The sequence below is a fragment of the Podarcis vaucheri genome, assembly GCF_965113315.1.
Source record: "Podarcis vaucheri genome assembly, chromosome: 7".
NCBI classification, from domain to species: domain Eukaryota; kingdom Metazoa; phylum Chordata; class Lepidosauria; order Squamata; family Lacertidae; genus Podarcis; species Podarcis vaucheri.
In genome coordinates, this window is record NC_138765.1 from 58891851 (window position 1) to 58918163 (window position 26313).

At 42.1% G+C, this 26313-nt stretch overlaps 1 protein-coding gene across 5 annotated transcripts in view; it reads left to right on the top strand.

Moving 5' to 3' along the window:
- Positions 1-1718: 1718 nt before the first annotated feature.
- Positions 1719-26313, top strand: part of CYLD (CYLD lysine 63 deubiquitinase) — a 30085-nt gene continuing 5490 nt past the window's right edge. Inside the window, exons 1-12 of one of the 5 annotated variants that reach the window (XM_082232892.1) lie at positions 1719-1842; positions 7358-8038; positions 8370-8672; positions 9893-9998; positions 12747-12842; positions 14608-14724; positions 16715-17094; positions 19287-19452; positions 20506-20647; positions 22229-22351; positions 23719-23810; positions 25339-25405. In XM_082232892.1, coding sequence (XP_082089018.1) covers positions 7565-8038; positions 8370-8672; positions 9893-9998; positions 12747-12842; positions 14608-14724; positions 16715-17094; positions 19287-19452; positions 20506-20647; positions 22229-22351; positions 23719-23810; positions 25339-25405 — 2066 coding nt within the window. In that variant the 5' untranslated portion in view covers positions 1719-1842; positions 7358-7564. The other 4 variants (XM_082232891.1, XM_082232890.1, XM_082232893.1 and 1 more) reach the window with 4 other exon arrangements.

Here is a 26313-nt window from a genome sequence, read left to right on the forward strand (position 1 = left end):
TCACATAGGAGTCTTTTCCCAGCCCTACCCGGAGATGCCAATAATTGATTTTTTTTCATGCAAAACATTTCTTGGGAGACAGCTGTTCATTTGAACATAGGAAGCTGCCTTACAGTGGGTTACACCATTGCTCTTCTGTTTTTCTTTTTCTCTTACAGCATTGTACACAAATCATAAAACATGACATTGACAGAAAATGGATCACTGGGGTGGGGATAAAATTCTAAACATATTATTTTGCAATACATAATAATGAGATGATTACAGTAAACCACTTCAGTGGATTCCTCAATAAATCAACTCTGAAAGCACAAGATAATAAGAGTGAGCTGAAGAGTACTGCCTGCTTATTTACACCATATTGCAATGTCAGTTATAGGAATTTCTCATCCATGTGTTGTTTCATCTGTATATTTAATGAAATCATACCATACAGTGTAAAAATGATATTGTTTTTTCTCTCCCCTTGCCACCTCCAGTTTTTGCGACAGCTTTTCCATTATGGCTGTTTGCCGGAACAGTGAACAATTAATTAATTGCAAGGTTTTCCAAGTTCTATCCCTATTCTAGCTGAAGTTAATAAATGTGCCTTACTTCTTAAACTCCATTGCTCTCTCCAGCTCAGTACTGTCAGCAGTGACTGGCAGTGGATCTCCTGGGTTTTAAGACACTGTTCTCTCTCAGACTCACCAGGCAATCTCAAGTATGGGACCTGGGATGCCCTGCATGCAAAGCAGATGCTCTGCCATTCAGCTACAGCCCTTTGCAGTGTGTCACATTGTCTAGGGTTGAGAGATGGGATGTGGGGAGGAAACCTGGGCATGCAGAGGCGTGACAAACCAATTTATTAGTTGTTGTTGTTTTTTTTTTAAAAAAACCCTCAACATTAGGCTACTTGGCTCGTTCTTTTAAAGTACAGTGGTACCTCGGGTTAAGTACTTAATTCGTTCCGGAGGTCCGTACTTAACGTGAAACTGTTCTTAACCTGAAGCACCACTTTAGCTAATGGGGCCTCCCACTGCCGCCACGCCGCTGGAGCACAATTTCTGTTCTCATCCTGAAGCAAAGTTCTTATCTTGAAGCACTATTTCTGGGTTAGCAGAGTCTGTAACCTGAAGCGTATGTAACCCGAGGTACCACTGTACTGATGTTCAGATGTAAAGAGTTTTAAATGCAGTTTTTAAATTAAAAAGAATACCTGCAAACTTCTTTTTTAAATCAATCTCTCTGCTTTTTTCCCCTTCTTTTAAAGTTTGGAACTGGAACAAATAAATAGCAATCCCTGCCTGTCTACCCTGCCTGTCCATCAAGAAACCAGCAGTAAGTCCAGCTGGAGAAACGGAACAGACGGAACCCACCAACCATCCCCTTTACGTGCTGAAAGGCTTTCTATGCCTCCATACTGCACCCAATCGCTAGCGGGGGCTAGGCCACATTTTATCCAATTAAAACCCAGCCTCGGCTCCCCGCTCCCCACCCCCGCAACTCTGACAACGACTAATGGCAAAGGGACGTAGGCGGGAGCACGGATGATTCAGCCAATTTAACCAGCGCATCTCTCCTTTTATAGGTGGGAGAGGTGCACCCGCCTTCTTCCCAAACAACCACTGAGCAGGCAGGAACCCGCCGGCTCAGCCAATCCGAGGGGGCTCTTTGGTTTTATTTATTTATTTTGCTGCGCCTGCAAGCAAGCTTGGCCTTGGAAATTCCCCCCGTCGGCGGAGAGCAGGGGCGGGGGTTGGCTTGGGCCAGGCAGCCAATAGGCAGGAAGAACCGGCGGCGAGCGGCCAGGAGGCGGGAGGGAAAGCTGGAATGGCAGCATCAGCCGGTGGCAAGAGCAGGGTAGGGTGCGCATCTTGAAGCCGCTGCCTGCGCCTCTGAGGGGACGAGGATGGGGAAGGCGAGGAGGTGGAGGAGGCGGAGGCGGCGGGTGAGGAGGCACCCCTGAGGCGGCGGCGGGGAGACGGGAGGGGCAGCGGCGGCGGCGGCGGCCTGAGCCGCGAGGGAGCAGCAGGAGGATGGTAATGCCGGCAGCGCCGCTGGGCCGGAGGCAGAGCAGGGGTTGGGGTGGCGGCGGCGGCGGCGGCGAGACGATTGCAGCCTCTTCTGGGGTGGGGCTCCGGCGGCGAGTAGCATTCGCGGAGAAGGAACGTAATGGAGCGCCCATTGCGGGTCCCGGGAGGGAGGGAGGGAGGGAGGGAATACCTGCGCTGCCTCCCCCTTCATATTTCCTTTCGCTTTCTGTATTATCCTTATTATTCTTAGTTACGGGCCAATGTTGGTGCTACTCAGCGTAGGCGCATTGGACGCGGCTGGCAGAGGGGCTCGCGGACTCCCGCTCTGGACCAGCCTCTGAGCTTGAATTTTAGCCAAGTGCACATGTTTACCCGTGATGCTGTTGATGATGACCATAAAATTATTATTGGCTTAGTTAGACGGTCTTAATCCTTGGCCTAGCCCTAGACCATAAATGGCCATGGTTGGCATAGCAGGTTCATTGATTTCAGGGAGTCTTCTCTGGAATAGAGAGTGGTTGTACAGTACTGGCCATTATTATTTTATTGTTACCAGTATAGAATCATTATTGGATGTAGACTAGCCTAGTTTTACTCAGAAGGAGGCCCATTGAAGTAAGTGGCCATGGCTGCCTTAAAGGGTCCAGTCGCAGACGACTGGACCCTTTAAGGGTTGTGGTGCTCATCTCGCTTTATTGGCCGAGAGAGCCAGCGTTCAGCTTGCAGGTCATGTGGCCAGCATGACTAAGCCGCTTCTGGCGAACCAGAGCAGCGCACGGAAACGCTGTTTACCTTCCTGCCGGAGCGGTACCTATTTATCTACTTGTACTTTGGGGTGCTTTCGAACTGCTAGGTTGGCAGGAGCAGGGACCGCGCAACGGGAGCTCACCCCGTCACGGGGATTTGAACTACCGACCTTCTGATCGGCAAGCCCTAGGCTCTGTGGTTTAACCCACAGCACCACCCGCATCCCTATGACTGCCTTAGGTTTGTTAATTTCAGTGGGTCCATTCTGAGCTGGAATTGAATAGTTGGGTGTGGATATTATATATTACAATCAAATTATTATTGCTTGTAGACGATCTTAGTCCTCTTCAGACTTGTCCCGTTGAAGTAAGTGGACATGGCATAGGTCCATTAATGTCAGTGAGTCTACTCTGAGCTAGAACTTGGATACAAATACTACCTATCATCCTCACCATCATTGGTTATAGACAATCCTAGTCTTATTCAGAGCAGATCCATTGAAGCAAAATGGACATGGCTGACAAGTTTATTAATTTCAGTGGATCTACTCTGAATGAGAACATAGTTGGATACAAATACTACTCATTATTATTAAGTAATTAATATTGGTTGTAGACAATCCTTGTTCTACTCAGCCTAAACCCATGGAAGAAAATAACCACCAGTGGCATAAGAATTTAGTTGGATGCCTCAGCTCCCACTTCCCTTCTGTAGTGTTGAATTTTTAATTTTTTTACTGTATTTAGCATATTAGCTGGCCACCATGTCAACAAAGGCCTCTGAGTGGTTCACACAGGCTTCAGGCAATGTACAATTATAGCATTAAAATGCTAAACTCAGTTTTAATTGGAGACGTCTTCAGGGCAGGGACCTGCCCTCTTGCACTTTGTAAAGTGCCATGCACACTGATGTTGCTGCTTCACGATCATTGTAGTAGTAGTATTGGCAACAAATATTTGTTTGTGTCCTTACTTGATTTTTATTTGGGGGAAGTAGTTTCTTATTTTTTCTTATGTAGTTTGGCAAATGTGTTCTTATTTTCATGTGCTTTTTGGGGGGAGTGGGTATTTTTCATCTGGCTTCTACAGTATTTAGTTATCTTACTTTGGTGATTCTTTTACATTTAATTCTGATATCAACTGCCAAACAGCTTTTTCCATACAGCATGCATAGTTAACTTGTTCCAAGTGGGTAGCCATGTTTGTGTGTGTTGCAGAAAGCCCACAAAATTGAGTCCTTTTTCACTTCAAAAGTCTGACATACCTGTTGTGGCAGAAGCTTTTGTGGACTGGTTCAGATCCCTCTTTGTAAGATGTGTGAACTGTTTGCCTGATTTATTTATTTAGTTTGCATTTATATCCCACCTTTGCTACAAGGAACTCTCCATTCTATCATCACAACAACGCTGTGAGGTAGGTTAAGTCATGGCTGAGTGAGGATTTGAACCCTGCACTTCCAGGTTCTAGTCCAGCACTCTAGAGCTGGTATAGCCAACATGGTGTCCTTCAGATGTAGTTGGGCTACAACTCCCATCAGCCCCACCAATCTGACTAAGGGTGAGGAATGTTGGGAGTTGCTGTCCCATCATGTTGAGAGATGCAGACAGATGCTGCAAAGGAGTGTTTAACAATGTGCCCCGTAGATCAAGAAATTCATTGGGTACAGAGAGTGTGTACCATTTCTACACAGAAATCAAACATGTACAATCACAGTAACCATTTCCCACAGAAATATCTGGCAGTAACATATTCCTACCTTTGATTCTGTGTTATGGCCAGATCCTGGCATGTTGCACTATCACTGTGCTTTTCCTATGCTTTGCATAGAGGTACCACAGACAGTACAAATTTTGAATATTGTAGCCCATGGGGCTGAGTGTTTCCATCCTCTCCGAAGGTGTGCGCCTACGTATATGTGCATTCATGTTATACATTCACTGATAATGATACTTCACTGGATACACAAAGTGAGTTATGCTGCTATACCACAGTGGTGCCTTAGTGTTGCAGCTCAGGCTGGGGAGACCTGGGCTCTGATTCTACCCTCAGCTGAAGTGCTGACCTTGAGACTGAGCATCTTTCATGCCAACCTACCTCACGGGATAAAATGGACAGGTGGCCATGTTTGCTGCCTTGAGTTCTTGGGGTGGGGAGAAAGAAAGGTTATAAATGTAGCTAAAAAAATAAATAGCAAAAGTGTATGCCACACAGTAAATTTTTAAGGAAATAAGAGTCTGAATAATTATATCCCACAAGGTGTGGTGATGGCTTGCCTAAGTGGTTATTTTAAAAAATAAACAAATAAAAATAGAATTAGGCATATTTATGGAAGAGGAGGGTAGATTTATAAATGGCTGTTAGCTGTAGTAGCAAAATAGAGCCTCCATGTTCAAAGGTTGTTTACCTCCGAATACTAATTGTGATACTAATAAATAAAATGAGGGAGGGCTATTGCCTTCGTGCTCTTGTTTTCAAGTTGTCCTCTGGGTAATGTATGACGTAGCATAAGAGAACAATGAAACCAGAGTATAATTAAACATGATACCAAAAATAAACGGAATAAAAATCATAAAATTGTAAAGCCTGTATAAACATCAAATTGCCAGCAAACAAAGCAACCCCAGGTTATTAAAATGTAACTTTGCTGTGCGCTCCCAAATGCCTGCTGAAATAAACTTTTATCAGTTTCATAAAACAAACATTAAGTCTGGCCTGCTAAACTTATATAAGGGAGAAAAATCTATAGTGAAGGTGCATCTGCCAAAAAGCCTCATTCATACCCCACCCCCACCCCTGTCACTTGTGGATTATTATTTTTTAAAAAAACTCTTCTAACATACAAGACAAGGGCGATAAAGAAAGAGTCTACTGTACTCATTAAACCACTTCATCATCAACATGAGCTGCCCATATGTCCTAAATGCTCCCCAAACGAAGAGAGAGAGCAAGTCATAGTTCAGAGGCAAAGCACACACTTTGCATTCAGAAGACCCGAGGTTCGTCACCTGGTACAGCTGGGGAATATTTCTGTCTTAAACACTGGATAGCTGTGGCCAGTCCGTGTACAGCACTGATGGGGGAACTTTGGCCCTCCAGATGTTACTGATCTACAACTCCCATCAGCACCAGTAAGCATGACCGTGCTTGCTAGGGATGATGAGAGTTGTCGTTCAGCAACATGGGGGGTGGCACAGGTTCCCCATATTTTGTACAGACAATATTGAGTTAGATGGAACAGTGGTATAGGGCAGTTTCCCTGTTCAGAAAGAAACACACAGTTGAGTAGTATTACTGCTCTAGATTTTCTCTGTTTCTTGTGTCAAAAGATTAAGAACTGTCTTGCTGTATCAGACCATAATTAAGCATCCTCCTTCCAACAGCAGCCCCACCAGATTCTTCTGGGTCAATCAGAAGCACAGTGATGACCTTTTCTCATCATTTGTTCTCATCCTGCAGCCTTCTGTGCAGTAACATTTAACCACCATGGCAAATAGGTGTTAATACGTTTGAGGGTGCATATGTAACAAATAACCAACTTTCCCTCATATAGCTTGCTTTAGGTGTGTACATAAAAAACAACCACCCAGGGACATTTTTTGGGGAAGGAGCAAGTTGAAGGGCCAAATTTGACAGGTGGATGGAGCCACCCACTTGTCAGGCACCAAACACCATAGTGACAGCAGGTGATGCTGCCCTTTGAAACCCTGACTGTTAGGACTTCAAAGCAAAGCATGAGTAATTGAAAGCACTTTTGCAAACAGCCCCGCACAGCATGGGAAGAGTCGCATAGACAAACTGAGCAGTTAAATAAGCGTGTGTATATTATTTATACATGGTAGTGTTTGTTTAATGGTCTTGTAAGTTGGGGGTGGGGATCCAAACCTCCCTTGATTCTCATCTTAGAGGATCCTTTTACAGCCAGTTTAGCTGGAAGGCACCTATAAAGAACTTTGGTGCCCTTTTCAATCTCTAATAGTTAAGTATTTCGTCTCTGATTTATTTTGTTCTGTGCTTCTTTGGGAAACATGTCATACTAAGAACAACTTTTGACTCAATCTGAGGATGACTATTGAGTTCACTGCCACCAAGCTATTTCTGGAAATGGTTAATCCACTTGCTGCTTTCGTGAAACTGTATTGTGAATTGCTTTTGTGTGCAAAAAAATTGAGCTGTATGTGAACTTGCATTGTAGTCCTCTGTGCGGTGATATATTTCTTGTCTGTCTCTTTCCAAAACAATAAACAAATGAATCCTGTATATTGGGTTCATTCTTCTTAAAAATGGGGAAGCTATTCTAGTCTGCAGTACAAAGCAGAAACAGGTGTGCACTTGTTCAAGTTTTAAATAAGGATTATATAGACCAGATATCTCCAGTCACAATGAAGGTGAGGCTGTAAATATAGCATTAGGTCAGTTTTATTATGCAGATGAAATCTTCAGCATGACCTTTGTGGCTACCCAAGTATCTCTCTCTTGCCAGCTGGTTGCTGTCATAGATCTATAAAAACCTTTGAAAGTGGTTTGTTTTCTTTTGCTTTGTTCTTACTATGACATCCTTCAGCTGCCACTGATACTCTCTTTTATTTTTGTGTCCAGGTCATCCGTTCTGGATTTAGCTCACTAGGACATGGATGAAGAATCATTAACTCACTATGGGAAATCGAACAGGGGCCTTTAGTAGGAGCATCTAATTCCTTGGCAGTTATGTTGGCAACTTGGCTTTCTTGAACGTTTCTTCTTTGTACTCATACAAAGCTTGAACCATATTGAATCTAGGTTTGTGGAGTTAAAAAAAAAGGCAGCATGTCCTATTGGGAAGAGCGTATATTTTATTTGCTTCTCCAGGAATGCAGCATTGTAGACAAACAGACTCAAAAACTGTTGAAAGTACCCAAGGGAAGCATTGGCCAGTTCGTTCAAGACCGTTCTTCAGGAGGACACACCAGAAGCAACCCTTCGTCAAAAAGCAAAAAATTGCAGATAGGAATCAAGATTTTGGAGCAGCCCCATGTGGTCCTCTTCGTGGAAGAAAAAGAAGTTGTTGATATAGATGAGAAGCGAGCAGAACTGCTGTTGGCAATTACCAATTGTGAGGAGAGATACAGTATATTTAAAAGTAAAGGTAGACTGAGCAAGGGTCTCCACATTGATGTCGGCTCACCGGTGAAAGTACAGCTGCGATTAGGAGATGAGAAATATCCTGGAGTTGTTCGCTTCAGAGGACCATTAATACAAGAAAGATCACTCTCTGGGATATTTTTTGGAGTGGAGCTTCTGGTAAGTTTTCTTCTTCTAAGGCTCTATACATTGGGTCAAACAGACGCTGTGTGTTGCTGTAGAAACATTCTGAAAAGGTGCATAGTATGAGTCTTTTTATTTAGTATATTTGTATCCTATTTCTCCTCTGAGGAGCAGAGGCCAAAGTTTATTGATCCCCACACCATTTTATCCTCTCAACTAACTTGTGAGGTAGGTTGGGCTCAGAGTGTTGAGCAACCATCCTAAGATCTGGAAGAACCTCATGACCTTGGTCTCCCCGAAGACCAACATTTTAATTACTCCTATGACAGTTCTTAATGAGCTATGTTTTTTTCTCTTGCAAACCTAGGAAGAAGGCCGTGGTCAGGGTTTTACTGATGGACAGTACCAAGGCAAACAGCTGTTCAGATGTGACGAGGACTGTGGAGTGTTTGTTGCACTAGACAAACTAGAGCTGATGGAAGATGATGACAATGAGCTGGAGAATGACTATGCAGCTCCAGTTGACTCAATGCAGGTAGAACTTCCTCCTTTGGAGCTCAACTCCAGGGTTTCTGTGAAGATAGGAAAGAATATAGAGTATGGGACAGTTATATTCTGTGATGTCTTACCAGGAAACGAGAGTTTAGGATACGTTGTTGGAGTGGACATGGTAAGAAATTAACCTGATTCTTAACTTTTTGCATGTGTGTTAAATAGAAGTACATGCAATAGTGGTGGGGAGATATGGAATATTGGCAAGCTACTTATGGCTCTCGATTGCTATGTATAATTGCCACCCAGCAGCTTTTTTTAGCATTGGGTAAAAATGTATTGAGTTAGGCTTGGGAACAGCCACTTGCCTGATCGTGCATGGCAAGAAAGAATCTCCTCCAGGGGATCAGATGGTGCAGCTTTACTAAAGTTTTATTTCTCCCTTGTTGAGCCATAAATGATTGCCCATGTGTATCCACATTAGGCAGGCCAGTAAATTTATTGTATGCGCTAGTAACTTATGTGGACTTATTTACAGGGCCTTACTAAATCTTATGTGACACTAGCCAGGCAAAATACCCATTTTCTTGCTTCTAATGACCAGCCTGCTTTGCTAAATAATGTTCCAGGGTTGGCACTACTGATCTTTTATAGTTTTCCTCTGAAAATACAGCCACGTCAATTTTTGCCTGCAAGGAAAATACGAGGCTCTGGCGTAATGTAATTCTGTATGTTGAGTGCAATTCTCAAGCACTACAGTAACATATGCTGATCCTCGTCTTTCTCCTACTTGTGTTTTGAAACCAGAAGACTTACTGAGGCTTGAAATAAAGAGAATGAAACTGAACTATTACACCCTTAGAATATTAGTAGGCATTCAACATGAAAAAAATTGCACCTTAATGTACTTGTCCACCCTTGCTCTTTAAGGAGGTAGGCAAGTCTTCCCAGTGCTGGAAGTTGCCTCTTAATGCCAGAGAGATGAAATATATCCTTCAGGCATGAAAGCCATTTATGTACCTGTTGTGAATGGCTTCAGTTGTGAAACTTCTGTGCTGCTGACAAACTTTGCTTGGCTTTTCTCCCACCACTTGGGAGGAGTGTTTTTTGCTTTTGTTTCAATGTTGCCATCATCAGTGTATTAGTGTCTGTGGCACATTTGTAACCAAACAACATTGCAGAATGCAATCTGTTTCTCTAAATGTGGAATACGAAATGACAACACTACAAGTGTGACACTTGAAATGTTGTTGCAGAGCAAGTGTTTGCATTTCTTGTGAAAGCTCGTGCTTCCTGTCTGGGCTGCATGTAGCCAAGAACTTTAATTGAACCATGTAGATGGTTTCTTGAGTATCTTCACTTGGGCAACGTGTAATGGTGTTTTAAAACGATTTTTAGGATAATCCAATTGGAAATTGGGATGGAAGATACAATGGACAACAGCTCTGCAGTTTTGCAAGTGTTGAAAGCACACTTCTCTTGCATATCAATGATGTTATCCCAGGTACAATTTGTATATTTTGTCTATAAAAAAGAAAAGTGAGCAAACCCCAGTTCTTAGCACACATCCTTGTGTCTAATCATAGTTTTAATGTTGCTCAGGATTCAATCATTTTGCTTTATAGTCTTAAACATATATGGGAGTGGGGTGGGGACTCCACTAAACTATTGATTGGTTATATTATTGCTTTGCTGCCTTGTCTTGCTTTATTTCTGGATATGCTCCTGTGACTCCTACATGCTTCTGTATAGACATCTCCCTTCTTTCCCTTTCACTATGATGTGCCATAGTAACAAAGTGCTGTATTTTGGTATTGGTGGTTCCTTGGCCCTTTCCTGGTGTTAGAATTTGAAGGTTGAAGGCTTATGGTCACTGCAATGTGGCACTGGGTTTTCTCAGTTGATGAATTTTACTGCTGTATTGTAGTACAGTCATACCTCGGGTTACAGCTGCTTCAGGTTGCGTTTTTTCGGGTTACGGACCGCCAAAACCCGGAAGTACCAGAATGGGTTACTTCCGGGTTTTAGCGGTCGCGCATGCACAGAAGCGCTAAATCGCACTATGCGCAGAAGTGCCGAATCGCAGCCTGCGCGCAGATGTGGGTTGCGAACGTGCATCCCGCATGGATCACGTTCGCAACCCGAGCGTCCACTGTATTGTATGTGGTAGGGAAAAGGCAAAACCGTTCTTATTTGCCGCTAATAACTGAGTCTACATAATTACTTGTCTCCCAGTCAGTATTTTAAAGGCCATACATAGATAGTGAAAAATAGCACATAAATGCCTTTCCAGGTGGTTCTGCGTTTTTCATGCAGTAATATTTGCTTAATCAGAAGGGCACTGTGCACTGGATTGTTTTCTTACACTTTCTTCAAAGGAATATGTTCCAGCGATGCCCACATATGCTCCGACAAAAGAATTGGCACTTGTGAGCAGTGCTTGGAGCCACAGGCAATCTGTTCTTTCTTCCCTGTTATTAGAGTGCTGCATTTTCTGTTCAGAAGCTCTTGCTGCATGGTCACTTCTATGCTGCATATGGGGCTACAATATGCAAGCTTTTGCTGCTTGGCTTTTTGGCTGTGTGGCAGGGTTAACAAATGCCCTCCCTGAACAGGGAGAGATTTGGTGGTTTGCCCAGTCAGGATGTACTAAGTTGAACCACAGGGAGGAATAAGCCTAATGCTAGTTTGTTGGACAGACCTTGTTTTGACCCTTGCACTAAACAGAAAAAGTCATGGCTAGGCTGCCGGGGTGGCTAGAATTTTGTACAGCAGTCTTGTGAGATGATGGTGTCAGAAATCTAGAGTTTCACCAGGGAAAGGGGAATTGGAATTTAAAAGGGAGGCCAGGCTGCTGTCCGAGGAGAGTTTCTTTCCTGCAGCAGGAAGTTCCAGGTGCAACTAATGCTGTTACATTTGAGCTAATACCGCTTTGAGTTAACTGAGATGGATGGGTCACTGCAATGTATTACTCAAGTGATAGGATGCAGCAGGATCTGTGATGTACAGTACATGAACTTTAGAGAACACGAGAGCAAATATTAATTTGGAAACAACACACTCTTCAAAGTGGTTTTTTAAAAAATGAAATGCGACTTTTAATTGTAAGGAAGATGCTATAGACAGATTGCCATTTTAAGCATAATTGTCATATTGTACAAACTTGAGGCAGTGCTTTGCTCCTGCTACTTCTTTCTTAAAGAAACCTACTAGGACATTTTTTCTTGAAGGATCAGTCTTTCGAAAAGATGCTTTCTTCACTGTCTGGCTAGAGATGAGCTCCAGTGAAAGTAACTGAAGTGTTTTAATAGAGTTATTCCTCAGGGGCAACTTGGTTAAAATGCAATTGAACAGCTATATTCCGATTATGAAACATGAAGACACATTTCATTTGAACTCTTTAGTGAAAACATGGCATGGTTAAAAATCCTCAGATGTTATGCAGAGTAAATGGCAATCTTCTGTGGGTATGATAACCATACTATTTTGGTGAGGAGTCTAATTTAGCAAAAAGCACAATATTTTCTATTTGAATTACTGCTTTTCTATGCATGCCTAGCTTTCTTCTCCTCAATCTTTTTCTTATTGTTGTTGCTGCTGCTGTTCAATCACATCTCCAGCAAAAAGATTTTTTTTAAAAAAGTTTCAGAGATGGGGGCTTTTTATCTTTTTTTAAGTTTGATAAGTATTTGCTTCTTCCAAACCACATATGAAGCAAATAAACCTACCATAACATGAAGCCAGTGATCACTTTGGAATTTTTCTTTGGCTGCATTATTTCTCAATACAGCATTTTACAAGGTTCACCATAATTGATTGGTGCAGTGTGGGAGGAAACATATTCTAAAACTTCTGTGAGAGCAAATCCAGCTTTTTTGCTTCAGTGTCAGTAAAACGGAGCTATGCCCTGAGATTTTGGAAGGGAAAAAAAGGCTAGGCTAGATGTCCCATTGTGTTTTTAAAAGTATATATTAATAGCTATAGTCATCCTTATTTAACTTTTTTGTATGGGTCCTAAGGGAGGCTGCCTTCCATATTATGGTTTCTACTTATGTGAGTGTTCCTGAAACTGATTAGTTTTGTCCAAGTGACTATCTGAAAGAAATTCTGGATTTCACAAGTATTACTGTGACTTGCTTTATATCCTAAAGGTGCGTCTATTTTGTACTAAACTGATGCTTTAAAGCTAATGCTATCTATACTATGTACTGTGTGGTGGTGTAAGATATCTTAACCTTCTACTCTATTTTAGAGGCTGTGTCTCAAGACAGGAGACCTCCCAAACTTGCCTTTACATCTAGAAGTGGCTGTGACAAAGGATTCAATCATAGTAAGCCAAAGTCTACAGGTACTTTTACTCAACTACTATTTAGCAAAGTGCCAGGTATTTCTACTGTCCTTGTACATGAGAATTGCGACATGCAGTCCCTTGGAGTTGTGGGTTCAGAGGTGGGTTTCCACAGAACTGATCCCACATGTTTTGTAGAACAGTGGCTCCCCAATAAGTGGAATGTGTAACAAGATACTACATTCACTTGCATAGTTAGCATACAAAGGAGGTTAGATTGTACATCTTGTGAAACATTTCTGAGGATTTTCCTGTCTTGCACTTGTTTTGTAAAACTGTGGGAGGGATTTCTCTTCCCCCAGACTGAGTGCACGAATAGGCTACACATGGCTATGGAAGTAGAATTTTTTGCTTGGTTTCAGTCGGCTCTGACCACAGTGACATATGCCTTAGTTACATATTGTTTTTATTAGTGTAACACGCTACCTGTGACTGCCTTTAAAGAGTGTTCAGAAATCAGCTGATTCAGAATGCTGCAGCTCAGCCTGTTGACCAGGGCTGGGTATAGGGAGCATGTAATTCCCATGCTACAACAATTTTGCTGGTTACTTGACTGTTTTCTGGTCACAATACACAGTGCTCGTTGCTACATATAAAGCCCTACTTGACTTGGGGACCAGATACCTGAAAGACCGTATTCCTATTCAAGCATGCCTGGTTTGTTTGTTTTTTTAAGATCTTTGGTAGAGGTCCCTCTTCCTGTCTTACCAACATCTTAAGCACGTCCGTTGGTAACTCAAGAGTGTGCTACCTTGGTGATTGCTTCTAGACTATGGAATTCTTTGCCAAGGGAGGCCTGACTAGCCCGTCTCTGATGACCTTGTGCTGGGAAGCAAATACACTTTTATTCAGACATAACATTTAGCCTCATAAGTTGACTGTTATAGCCAAGGTAAAAGTTGCAGTTTGGGCAACTGGCTGTTGTGTGTGTTGGTTTTAAGGGATGTTTTTAAGCTTTGTATTTTTTCTTGTTAGTCACCTTCAGCATCTTTTGATGGAAAGGTGAAATATTAATTTAACAAATAAAGATAATAAACGGATAAAGCACTTTGTTCCATTGCTCTGGAAAGCATTAAAAGTGGTTATTACTGCAATTTGCAGCCTGTTAAAGGCTAACAAATGTATTATGGCAGGAACCTATGTGGGCTAGAGTCCATTTCATCAAATGTGTGAACCTTATAGAGGAATCAACAGAAGCTGATCCATTAAGAAATGTGTTCATCCCATTGCAGCAAAAAACCCCACAAAACCTTGTAGCATCTTAAAGACAGCTACTTCTCTAAGAGCAGAAAGGTCAAGTAATTCTAACCTAAAGTGGCCAATTAAATCCTCCATGTACGTTCCTTTGGAAGTAAACATTCTGAAGTGAAAGCTCCATATTTTTGAATTGTTCCTGCAAGTAATAAAGGGAACAGAGTTCCACTGAATAGGAGATGGAGGAGGTTAAAGAGGTACAGTTAATTGTTTGCAACTTGAAAGGTTCACTCTGTGTAGCTTGAAAATGCAAGCTGAGAACATTAACAATATGGGTGCCGATGGGGTTATACCTTTGTTGCAGAGATTGGAACAGATGATTGGCAGGTTTCTTTCTTAAAGTTGTACAAGTTAGACTCTGGTAATGACATTTTTACAGACCCTACTCTTAATAAGCTTAGCAGGAAGACTTGGTTTAAAGGACTGTAAGGCTTGTTTTTTTCCATAATGCAGCATTTTTTATGTTTTTTTCCTCCCCTTTGTCTCCTTTATGACATGGTTTGTGTCTTAGGTGCACTCTCAGACCCTGGAAATAGAAACAGATCAGAAATTTTCTACACTTTAAATGGCTCTTCAGTAGATTCCCAACCACAGATGAAATCAAAAAACACATGGTGTATTGATGAAGGTAATGAGAGACTAGACATTAAGTTTGATCACAGGCATAATAACAAATTATATGATGATTAAATATACTGCCTTCAGATTATTCTGGCCACATTTTGTGTGTACTCCCTAACAAAAGACTTTTTAAAGGGCTTACTTCAGTTGAGATGTGTATTATTATCCTGTGTAGTGGCCAGAATCCAAAGAGCTACTTAAGCTCACATGAGGGGCTTGGTGCTAGCCCAGGGGAATTTATTTTACTGTCTCATTTTCACAGCTGACCCCTATACAAACTGCTTTTGAAAATTGCCCTCTTTTTCTGAAGCAGTTTGCTACGGTTGGGGGCTCTGAGAAAAATGAGTGGGCTCACAATGTTAGTTTTCCTTCTTCTTTGGATCCTGGCCTAAGTTTATTGAATAACTCAAGGCATTTTACTTGGCACATCTCACATAGTAACTTGAGCTTTTCAGCCATAATAGATAATTCCTTAGGCTACATTCTGTGCACATTTGAGCCTAGTCTTCTTATTAGACCAGCTGGACTGTAGGCACAGGATGCAAGATGCTTATAAATAGTAACTTACCACTATCTCAGTTTGTGATCTCATATGTTGAGCATTGACTCATGATTTATTTACATATCTTCAGGTAGTGTTGGTGACTTTATTATTTGGAACCTCTGAGTTGACAGCTCCTGCCTTTGCTAGAATTAGGTTGGGGTGCAAACTTACATTTTTGAATTACAGACTTTTCCATTACAGAGTGGCAGCATTCAGTTTTTTTCAGACACAGGACCCAGCTAAGTCAACATGCATCATGAAATTCAGTTTAAATCTTTCTGTTGTATATGTTTTCCCCAGTTCCTTCATTTTCTTTTTCTGAGAACATTTACACTGCACACATGCTAGGTTTGCTTCTCCCCAGGGAACTTTGGGAATTGTAATTTGGGGATGGAGGAAAGAGAACAGTATTTTCTAAGTGAATTCTTGTTAGCTGTGCTGAATTACAATTCCTAATGTTTTAAGCCACAACAGTTAAGCTAGTAGTGTGTAACCAGTGTAAATCTGTAGTACAAATGCATTGTTTTCCATCTCTCCGCATATGGGATTGTAGTTAATGAGTTGCCCAATAGTCTTCTTTAATAATAATAATAATAAAAAACTGCCAACACAAATGCAGAATGCACCCTGGAAGTTACATTTTGAAGAATACAGAACAGTGGTCTCCACACTTTGTACGTTCAGGGAACCCTTTCTGTGCCAGCTTGTCTCCTGAAGAACCCATCTGCCATAGGAACCCTGTGCACTGAAGAGGAAACTGGAGGAAAGCTTTATAGGGTGTATGTACAGTTCGTACAGAGCAAAGGCCAAACTTGTATGGTACTTCTGATGCCTACATGAACTGAAAGCATGCAAGAACCCCAACAAACACAAACATCCAGTGCAGGTTGGGATCAACGCAGAAGACTGGTAGCAAGAACACCAGTTTCATAGAATTTAGTAGAAAAACCACTCCTTTAGTTGTAATTAAAGTAGCATCCTTACATTGCAGCTAAACGTTCATCAGTTTTGTTGACTGGCAAATTAAAGAAAAATCTGAGGTCCTTCTGATCTTTCTGCTTCCTCTGAAGATTTCTGTCAGAGTAAGAGCCTAGATATTCACTTGGAAGTAGGTCTCATTATGTCCAATGGGGCTTACTCCCATAAATGTGTGTATAGGATTGTAGCCTGAGTCTCTTCGTTCTCTCCCCCATCCCTCCCTTGGAAAAATGATGGGGGAAATGCCTGTCCCTTGTTACCTCATCTCGCTTGGCTTTTTCTGAGCAATTGTCAGAGTATGCTGTTTTAAATATAAGTAGGTCATTCTTTCAGAATAGAATCTAATGCAAGAGAGAGATGCCATGCATATTTTACTCCTTTTGTGTAGAAAGCACACAGCATTAGTTCAGACACTTAGTAAATATTATTCTAATTCATATGCTTATTTACTGTTTTTCTAAAAACAATTCAACAGTTGCTGAAGATTCTGCAAAGTCCCTTAACGACTCCTCTACTGGGTTTGGGCACTCTTCGCCGCCGCTGCAGCCTCCCCCAACGAACACTTTATCTGCCGAAAACAGATTCCATTCCCTGCCTTTCAGTCTGACTAAGATGTCCAGCGGCAGCAATGCTATTGGACACAGTCCGCTCTCTTTATCTGTACAGTCGGTTATTGGAGAGGGGAACGCAGGGGCAACCCAGGAGAGCACACCGCCGATGGTAGCGCCCATCAACATGCATGGGCTAGAAGCAGGTTCCTTGGCGGAAGTAAAAGAGAACCCACCTTTCTACGGAGTAATCCGTTGGATTGGGCAGCCTCCGGGAGTCAACGAAGTGCTAGCGGGGCTTGAACTGGTAAATAACGTTCGTTTCAAAAGTTTGCCACTCCTGCCCATTTTATGTCCAGCTACTTCTTCTTTTCTTTTAAGAAACACCTGAGCCCTATTCAGGTGTTCTCCCCTCTGCGCAGTTGCCATCACATAGCGATTGGGAGAGCAGGGTGTGCTTCTTGTCCCTGCCGACTCTGTATCGCAGTCACCACTTCCACAGTCCTCCAGATCATAGTTCTAAACTGCATGTGGAGCCCTCATGGACAGAAACATCTCCCTGCTGCAGAGGCTTGGGGGCTGTTGGCGGAGTGGGGTGGGACACAGAAGCACTCCCCTTAAAAAGGTTGGTAATTGCGTGGGGAGGGGGACGACACCTGCAGAGGGCTCTTGTTCTGCTAAACTTTGTAGTTCAAACTTGTGGCGTCAGTAGAATCTGATTCTTAGCAGTGTGAAAAGTTGTAGCGTGGTTCACAGCACAGATTTACCTTGCCCCACTTACCTCTTCAAATAGATGTTCAGTTTACCTCTTGCCTTCCTTGACAGAGGCAAGTAACAATTGTGTTTCCAGGCAAGCAGAAAAGTGGCAGAATTGCACCTCTCCTTTCCGTGCTGCCCCTTTGGCTTTGACTGGAAAGAGTAGCATGAAGATACTGTATCCAGGTCAGTTGCAATGATAGAGGTGAATGAGCAGCTGGAATAGTATGGATCCAGTGTGTGTGTGTGTGTGTGCGCGCACGCGCGCATACACTCAGTGATTCCATGACTATTAGAAAAGCTCAGATTCTTGCCTTGCTTAATGGCCTTGAACCTGGAGTTGTCTGACCTTTTCTGTTCATGTAGCAAGACAGTCTCAAAGGAAGTGCTTTCTGCCAGGAATTCTAGGTTAAAGAACTGCATTATAAAAACTTTTCTACTTGAGGGATCCCTTTCCACATCAACATTGAACCCCTTGCATGCTGCAGAAGGTTCTGGGAAAAGGCATTCAAGAAGTGTGTGTGCAGGGTACTGGTGAGATCTGTTGGGCCTTGCTGCCATCCTGCATCAGCTGGGCATGTTATAAGGCACACTTGCCAAGTCCCCTCTGTAGCTTTATATTGCTGGGGAATATAAGCAAGCTGTTTTCCAGAGAAGCCTCTCTGCCATTATTGGACCTTCTCCTTCCTGAAACTGTTTGAAAGCCACTAAATACCAGCAGGATGATAGTATTTTTGATGCTGGATACACTCTCAATGTAAAACTTGTTTAATTATCGTAGTTTACATGTACTCAGTATCTGCTTTCTCCCTGTAAAGAAGCAAATTACAACAGGAAATGTAAACTGGTGTTGAAACCTGTTGCTTGTATATGTATTGCTGTATTAGCTAGTAAGCTATTTTCTTAGCAAGTGGCAAAAAAACTTTTGGGCATAATGAATTGATGTTGACATTAGAGAGAGATTACACTGCACAGCATCCTTAAAATCATTGCACTTAAGAATTAATAGCATGCATGCTCAACTCCCGCATGGCTAAACAAATGTTGGTACCTTTGCATACAGTAATTCCCCATGGAACGTGCTGTGGGCTGACGTGTTTTGTGGGATGGAAGCAGAACAATCCATCATCACATTTGGGGAAAAAATGGGGTGGTGAAAAATAGAATGCACTCATATTTTCATTTCCCCCCATCACCTACAATGGGCTAGCAGACTCAAAATGAAAGTTTTGAGCTATCTATTCAAAATGTACGCAAAGCACTTGGATTTGCTCTCTCCAAATGCCTTATTAAATTTGCATTTTCAGTTCTATGTTGAGCTGTCCATGAGTTTTGAGTGTTTAGTGCTCTCTTTCTCCGTTGACTTAGGTTTTCCCCATCAAAATAGTTTTACAATTGTAAATAGAATTTTCAGAGAAGATGGCATTGCTTAATGTGGCTTTTAGCATGATGTTGCTGTGGCTTAATCAGGTCAACCCTTTAGAGCTGATATGGCAGACTCGGCACACACAGTGCAACCTTGTCAAACACTGCTGTTGCTTGACTGCCATTTGTTTTGGCCATTTGTTGGCAGAGGCTCTTGGGGAGACTGGAGGATGTTTACAGGATTGCACCCAGTTCATGGCTTCATAGCCAAAAAACTATTAGGTGCTTCAAATATAATATTAAGGAATAGCTTCCAAGGTGCTGCATGTGTTAGTTTTTCCATTAAGGCAGGTAAGTCTGCCTGTTTGCCTTTTCCAGGAAGACGAATGTGCAGGCTGTACTGATGGAACATTTAAAGGAACTCGATACTTTACCTGTGCACCCAAGAAGGCTCTCTTTGTTAAGTTGAAGAGCTGCAGGCCAGATTCCAGATTTGCTTCATTGCAGCCTGTGTCCAACCAGATTGAACGCTGCAACTCCTTAGGTATTGCTCTTTTCTTTCCCTCTGTTTCCTATTTCTATCTAGCCATGTAAAGTCTCTCTCCATTAGGAGTAAATTTAATACATTTCCATATCAATTTATTTATTTTTAGCACCTTCAAAAGGCTTTTAAAAAAACAAAATAAAACCTATTTGAAATGGGTAACAAATGAAAAACACTTGAACAAGCAGATTATTGTTTTATTATTTACTAAATTCCCATCCTGCCCTTCATCCTGAAGGAGCCCAGGACGGTTACAGTAGCTCCAGCATCCGGGCAGGTTGATGTGGGGAAAAGCACTGTCAGGTATTTCGGACCCAAGTCAATTAGGGCTTTATATGTCTGTGTTGAACACTGGGCTCAGTAGCAAATTGGCAACCAGTAGACTTTATTAAGTAAGAAATGACTGTAAAAGAAATGCTCGTTTTCATGCTGTTGCTTCCTATACTTAAGGCATCTGAAGTATATTTGAAATTAGTGTCAGTTATAGCTAGTATCTGGAAGGATCAGCACGAAGATGGCCTCTGTGGTTTTAGATCCTTGTTTTTTATGGATACTGAAGATGAAAAGTACTACAGGCTTGGGACACTTGAGCTTTTTGACGTGTATAAACTGTCCTCTTTAACCTCACCCTAGCATCTTCAGTGTTGGTTCATTATTTCTAGCAGGTTACCTTTGTTCTGTATTGGAAGAAGTTATTTTCGTGTTGCACAGCCCCCTGCCCTATCCAAGAGCAAAAAAGTCTGGCGGGGGGAGGCGCTGGAGGAAATTGCAAGAATGTCCAGGTGCAAAGGGAGGCAGGATGATCAGATATTGCTTGGTTGTGTACGTGGGAGAAATTAAACTGCCAAAGCCAAGGGAGTGAGGTGGTGGAGGAGGAGCAGGTAGCTACTTCTATGCAAGCCATACCAGTCAAAGAACCCCTGAGGCCTCACCATCTGCTTCTCAGTTCCTCCAAGGAAAAACACTGTCACTTCATTCTCCCTTGCTGCTGCAGCTCTTGGATCCACAAAGGAGTTTGAGTCCCTTGCTTACTCTCAACCTTTTGTCTTTAAGCTTTTGGGGGTTACCTAAGTGAAGTGGTTGAAGAAAACACTCCCCCCAAAATGGAAAAAGAAGGTCTAGAAACAATGATTGGAAAGAAGAAAGGAATTCAGGGTCACTATAACTCCTGCTACCTGGATTCCACCTTGTTCTGGTAAGTATTTAAGGAGCTGTCCTTTAAACGCCTAGATGAGGGGAAAGGACATGAGTACACAACAAACAGCGCAAATATTTCAGATGAAAGTTCAGTAGAGTGACATTAGCCGTCTATTGTGCCTTGCTGTGCAATGAATGGAGCTCACTGAAACTAGCTTGACCAGTAAAGGTGAGGAATTCAGTGTGGGTGATTTTCTCAGTGAAGCCATTTCCTGATGCTTTAATCTTGATCTGCTGTGTCAGATTTCTTTTTGGGGAGGCTGGGAAGCACCTCACTGCCTCTTACATGGCTGGATAAGTGGATGAGGAGGAGGAGGAAGTAGTGGCAGGTGAAGGTCCATGGGGAAGGTCATGAATGGATTAAATGAGGTGACACTACTGGGGTTCTGCTGTGGCCTTGTCCACAGTATGGGATGTAACACGACCAGCCTCTGTATTTATATTGCACGTATAGAATACCTAGCTCTTTGTGATAGATGGCCATTACAGCGGAGTCTGAAGTAGCCAGAAATTGCAAAATCAACTCTGCTTTGTTGTGCTTCCTTGACACAGCAAACACACCTGTCTCAATAATGCAAAAAATACAGCAAACTTGAGAGTAGCAATAGCAGCCAGGCAAAAAGCACACCATCTACATTACCAGTTGGAGGGCACCTGATCCTTCCCTGTCATTGTCTCACTGCCTTCTACAGCAAGGAGGGGGAACCTATGGCCCTCCAGAGGTTGTTGGACTACAACTCCCATCAGCCCTGGTCCTTATGGCCAGTGGTCATGAATGATGGGAGTTCATCAGCATCCGGGGGGCTGCAGATTCCTCATGCCTGTTCTACTGGTCTAAAACTTTCCATAGGTTTTAGAGTTCTTCCCCTCCACTTTCATATAGGGGGGTGGTAGCAGAGCCACATCTGCTTCCTAGATCTCATAAAATTGTGATGTAGCAGCCAGCCCCTTAACCAGCTGTTCTCTCCAGGAAGTAGATGACTGTGAGTTCTCTGCCATAAAGCTGTCAATAAATAAACATAAAAATAAAGGAAAAACCCTGTCTGCAGGCCCTCATTTCATTGTATGACAGTCGTATTGACTATCATAATCTCTTGAGAGTGGGATTGCACTTCTGGCTGCTGTTTGACCGCTTTGGCTAAATCTTACCCTGGCAGCAAGCTTGCATTTTCCCCTCGAGAAACTGGGAGGGATGGTATACTTTTGATGTCTTGCAATCAAAACTGGCTAACTTCATCTCTCCTACTTCTAGTCTGCTCCTTATTCTACTTGCTGCTCCTTTTAATATTTGATGGTAGAGTTCACATTCTGTATACTATGCAAAGTGGCTCAAACTTCCTTTGTAAAGGGTAAGGTAGTACGCATAGTAGCCTCAGCTTTTGGCAAGACTGGAACAATTCCCTGCCAAAACTCATATCCTCTTGCTGGCAGTAAGGAATAGTTCTAGTTTCTTCTGTTAGTAGCAGCAGTCCATAGTGGCAATGCAAGAGTGAGATGCCCTTCACAAGCATCTCAGCTTTAGGGTATCCTCTGTTGTTGTTGTGTTTCCAGATTGAAATTAGCTTCTCCCCTCTTTCAGCCTGTTTGCATTCAGCTCTGTTTTGGACACAGTCTTGCTTAGACCAAAAGAGAAAAATGATGTAGAATATTACAGTGAAACTCAAGAGCTTCTGCGGACAGAGATAGTGAATCCTCTCAGAATGTAAGTACGGGCAAATGAATTGTTTCAAAATTTTCAGTAGTTTTCAAAATGTATTCCTTGCTTACCATTCTAGTCTTCCCTGTACAATGTATAGATATGTGGGGAGCCGAGTGTATTATTGGCAAATACAGGCAGATGGTGAAGGCTTAGATATGTGGCCTGCACCTTAGAGCGTGATCCAGAATCCTATGTAACATGCAGGTATTTCTTTGGCAGAATTCCTTGAAAGCAGAAAGTTTGGAAACGACTTTTCTAAATCAACTTCCCCAGTTTCTACCTAGCCCTTTCAACTCTTTTCTTGTTTAACCCATACTGCTTTTTTATATAGTTCCAGCTCCCTGGGTTTTGTCAGCAAGGTGTGGCATTCCTGATGTGGAACTCAATATCATTTCTGCTGGGATGAGTACAATCAGAAAATGAAAGGGCCCTTTGTTTTCATTCCTAGAAGAGCAGTTGGAAGAATGTTGTATAAATTCAGAATATGTATAGAGCCCTCAAAACAAGTTGGCTCTGAGTATAGCTGCATCGCCCTCAAATCAGAAAACCGATATACTACTTCAAAATGTGGAGCTCAGAAACTGAGAGCCCATTATTAGGTTACCTTAGCATTTTCTTTGTGGCTTGTTCTCATTCTGCTCTACTAATGTGTGAAACAAGGAAGTTTTATAGTTGCCCATTCTGCCAGTTCTGTGGGGAGCCGAGTGTATTATTGGCAAATACAGGCAGATGGTGAAGGCTTAGATATGTGGCCTGCACCTTAGAGCGTGATCCAGAATCCTATGTAACATGCAGGTATTTCTTTGGCAGAATTCCTTGAAAGCAGAAAGTTTGGAAACGACTTTTCTAAATCAACTTCCCCAGTTTCTACCTAGCCCTTTCAACTCTTTTCTTGTTTAACCCATACTGCTTTTTTATATAGTTCCAGCTCCCTGGGTTTTGTCAGCAAGGTGTGGCATTCCTGATGTGGAACTCAATATCATTTCTGCTGGGATGAGTACAATCAGAAAATGAAAGGGCCCTTTGTTTTCATTCCTAGAAGAGCAGTTGGAAGAATGTTGTATAAATTCAGAATATGTATAGAGCCCTCAAAACAAGTTGGCTCTGAGTATAGCTGCATCGCCCTCAAATCAGAAAACCGATATACTACTTCAAAATGTGGAGCTCAGAAACTGAGAGCCCATTATTAGGTTACCTTAGCATTTTCTTTGTGGCTTGTTCTCATTCTGCTCTACTAATGTGTGAAACAAGGAAGTTTTATAGTTGCCCATTCTGCCAGTTCTGTGTATCCCCATGTGCCTTAAAGCTCCATATCCCTTTGAGGTTCACCATTTCTCTCTCTCTTCAGACTCTTCATCTTTTTATTCTAGATATGGATATGTGTGTGCAACAAAAATAATGAAGCTGAGGAAAATCCTGGAAAAAGTGGAAGCAGCTTCAGGGTTTACCTCTGAAGAGAAAGGTAACTTGATTTATTTCTTTTTATTTAAGAAGTTTATATACTGCTTTTCATTGTGTATCCCAAAGTGGATTACCAAAAATAAAATGCAATTTTATTTGAGCTTTACCAAACTCTGTAGCATTGGTGAGGGAAAGGGAGTGAATAGGGATGGGTGTTTTGGTTACAAACTGAAAGTTCTGAATTGTGAGTGATATTGAGAGAGATGGTTCTGAGCTGGTGCCAAATTTATTAGTGATTGCCAGAATGTTACTATTTATCAGCAAAAAATCTGAAATACCCCCGATTTCAGAGTTAGATCAGAAAAGTTTGAAACATGATGCTCCTGACCAAACTGATGTATTTTTCCAGGAGCTATTATAGAAAGCAAGTGGATAAGTTTGTGTAAATATGCTTCTATTTATTTATTATGCTTTAGAACAGTCTCCAAGATCAGGAAGCGGTGGATCCAACAAAGTGCAAGGATTTCCATTTGCTCAACAGAACTTCTCATTCCTCTTCTCCCTGCTGTCTGACCCTACCTCCAATCTGTTCTGGAGGTTCCTCAGTCCTCCAGAGCTGATTTGGGATTGGTGCAGGGGGCATGTGGGAAGAGGAGGGGGAGGTTCCATTGCACAATCTTTGTGCTTATGGAATGACCTGATTGGATACAACCCAATCTGTTTCTGCCCTCAAAGTTTTAGTTTAACTCTCTTGTGCTCTTATACTGTGCTTATACTATATTTCTGGCTACGTATTTTTCGCTCTATAAGACGCACCAGACCACAAGACACACCTAGTTTTTGGAAGAGGAAAACAAGAAAAAAAATATTCTGAATCTCAGAAGCCAGAACAGGAAGAGGGATCGCTGCGCAGTGAAAGGAGCAATCCCTCTTGCTGTTCTGGCTTCTGGGATAGCTGCACAGCCTGCATTCACTCCATAAGATGCACACACATTTCCCCTTACTTTTTAGGAGGGAAAAAGTGAGTCTTATAGAGCAAAAAATACGGTATATTGCTTTTTAAGAGCAAATTTTAGAGAGAATCCACTACATGTTTTGGAAAGTTGTTTGTTAGCTATGCATTTGGACATATCTTAAGATATTGCAACCAAAGTTCCTGAAATCATTTGGATACCATTGGGTGCCATTTGAATATTTTGAAATGGCACTTATTTCAACAAGTGATTTCATAACAGCTGGGGTTTTTTCTGCTTAGAATTCCTGAGTGATGTTGGGTATGAGGTGGCTTATGCTTAATATAGCTAGGTTAATGTACTATATTCTTTTGTGTGTGCATAATAATGTCATTAGAATATTGGAGAGTTTCAGCTAAGTTTGTATTTTTTTAGAATGATAATGGAGAAATTGAGTCTTGATAATCTTGACTATTTAACTGTTCTTATAAATCTTGTATTCAATCGTTTATAAAATATGCTCCCTGCTCTTTGCCAGTTTGGTTAAAATGGATTTTTTATGTGAACATTTATTTTAAAATTATTTGGGTCTTACATATTAGTCTTTGTTTGATATACAACTCTCTTTTCCCCCAGATCCTGAAGAATTCTTGAATATTTTGTTTCATCATATTTTGAGAGTAGAGCCACTGTTAAAAATAAGGTAAAATATTCCTCTGCTTAAGTCATGTTTCAAAATGAAGTTTCGGACTTCCAGGAACATGAGCTTTCAGAGAATGTTTGGTTGAATTCAAACCTGCTTTTTAGAGGTATAAAATTCTATCAGTCTGACTGCATTCAAGACATCGATTTATGGTGGAAATGCTGTGAAAACTGAGTTGAGCTTAATGCTTTGCCTAGTGATTATAGGCAACAAGGAACTTTACACAGGCAAGTGGGTTACAGGATGCTGGGGGGGGGGCAGGACTAAGCACTCTGCTTCTCCTTCTGGCAGCCCCCTGCATTTCCATGACTGCCTTGTCTACACCCCACGTAAAATCACAGCCTACATATTTAGTTTGCTATTAAAAAAATAACAAAACCCACCACCAGCCCCTTGTATCACTAAAAGCAGACTATTTTTTATTTTTTTTAAGGCATCTAGTAACTAGTGGTCTTTGGTGTATGGGCCTTTAGTTGTGCATCTCTTTACATTTTGTACTACTGTTTATGACATTGAGGATTTCCCCCCCATCACCACCTCTGTTCCAAAAATTGCCATGATTTTGGAAGGGGTGTCTGTGAGTTGTATTGAATGGCCATAAAATCCAATTTTTCACACATGTTTACACTGGGCCAAAAATTTAGCTCTGTCTAATAGGCACACAAGGGACGCGGGTGGCGCTGTGGGTAAAAGCCTCAGCGCCTAGGGCTTGCCGATCGAAAGGTCGGCGGTTCGAATCCCCGCGGTGGGGTGCGCTCCCGTTGCTCAGTCCCAGCGCCTGCCAACCTAGCAGTTCAAAAGCACCCCCAGGTCAAGTAGATAAATAGGGACCGCTTACTGGCGGGAAGGTAAACGGCGTTCCGTGAGCTGCGCTGGCTCGCCAAATGCAGCTTTGTCACGCTGGCCAC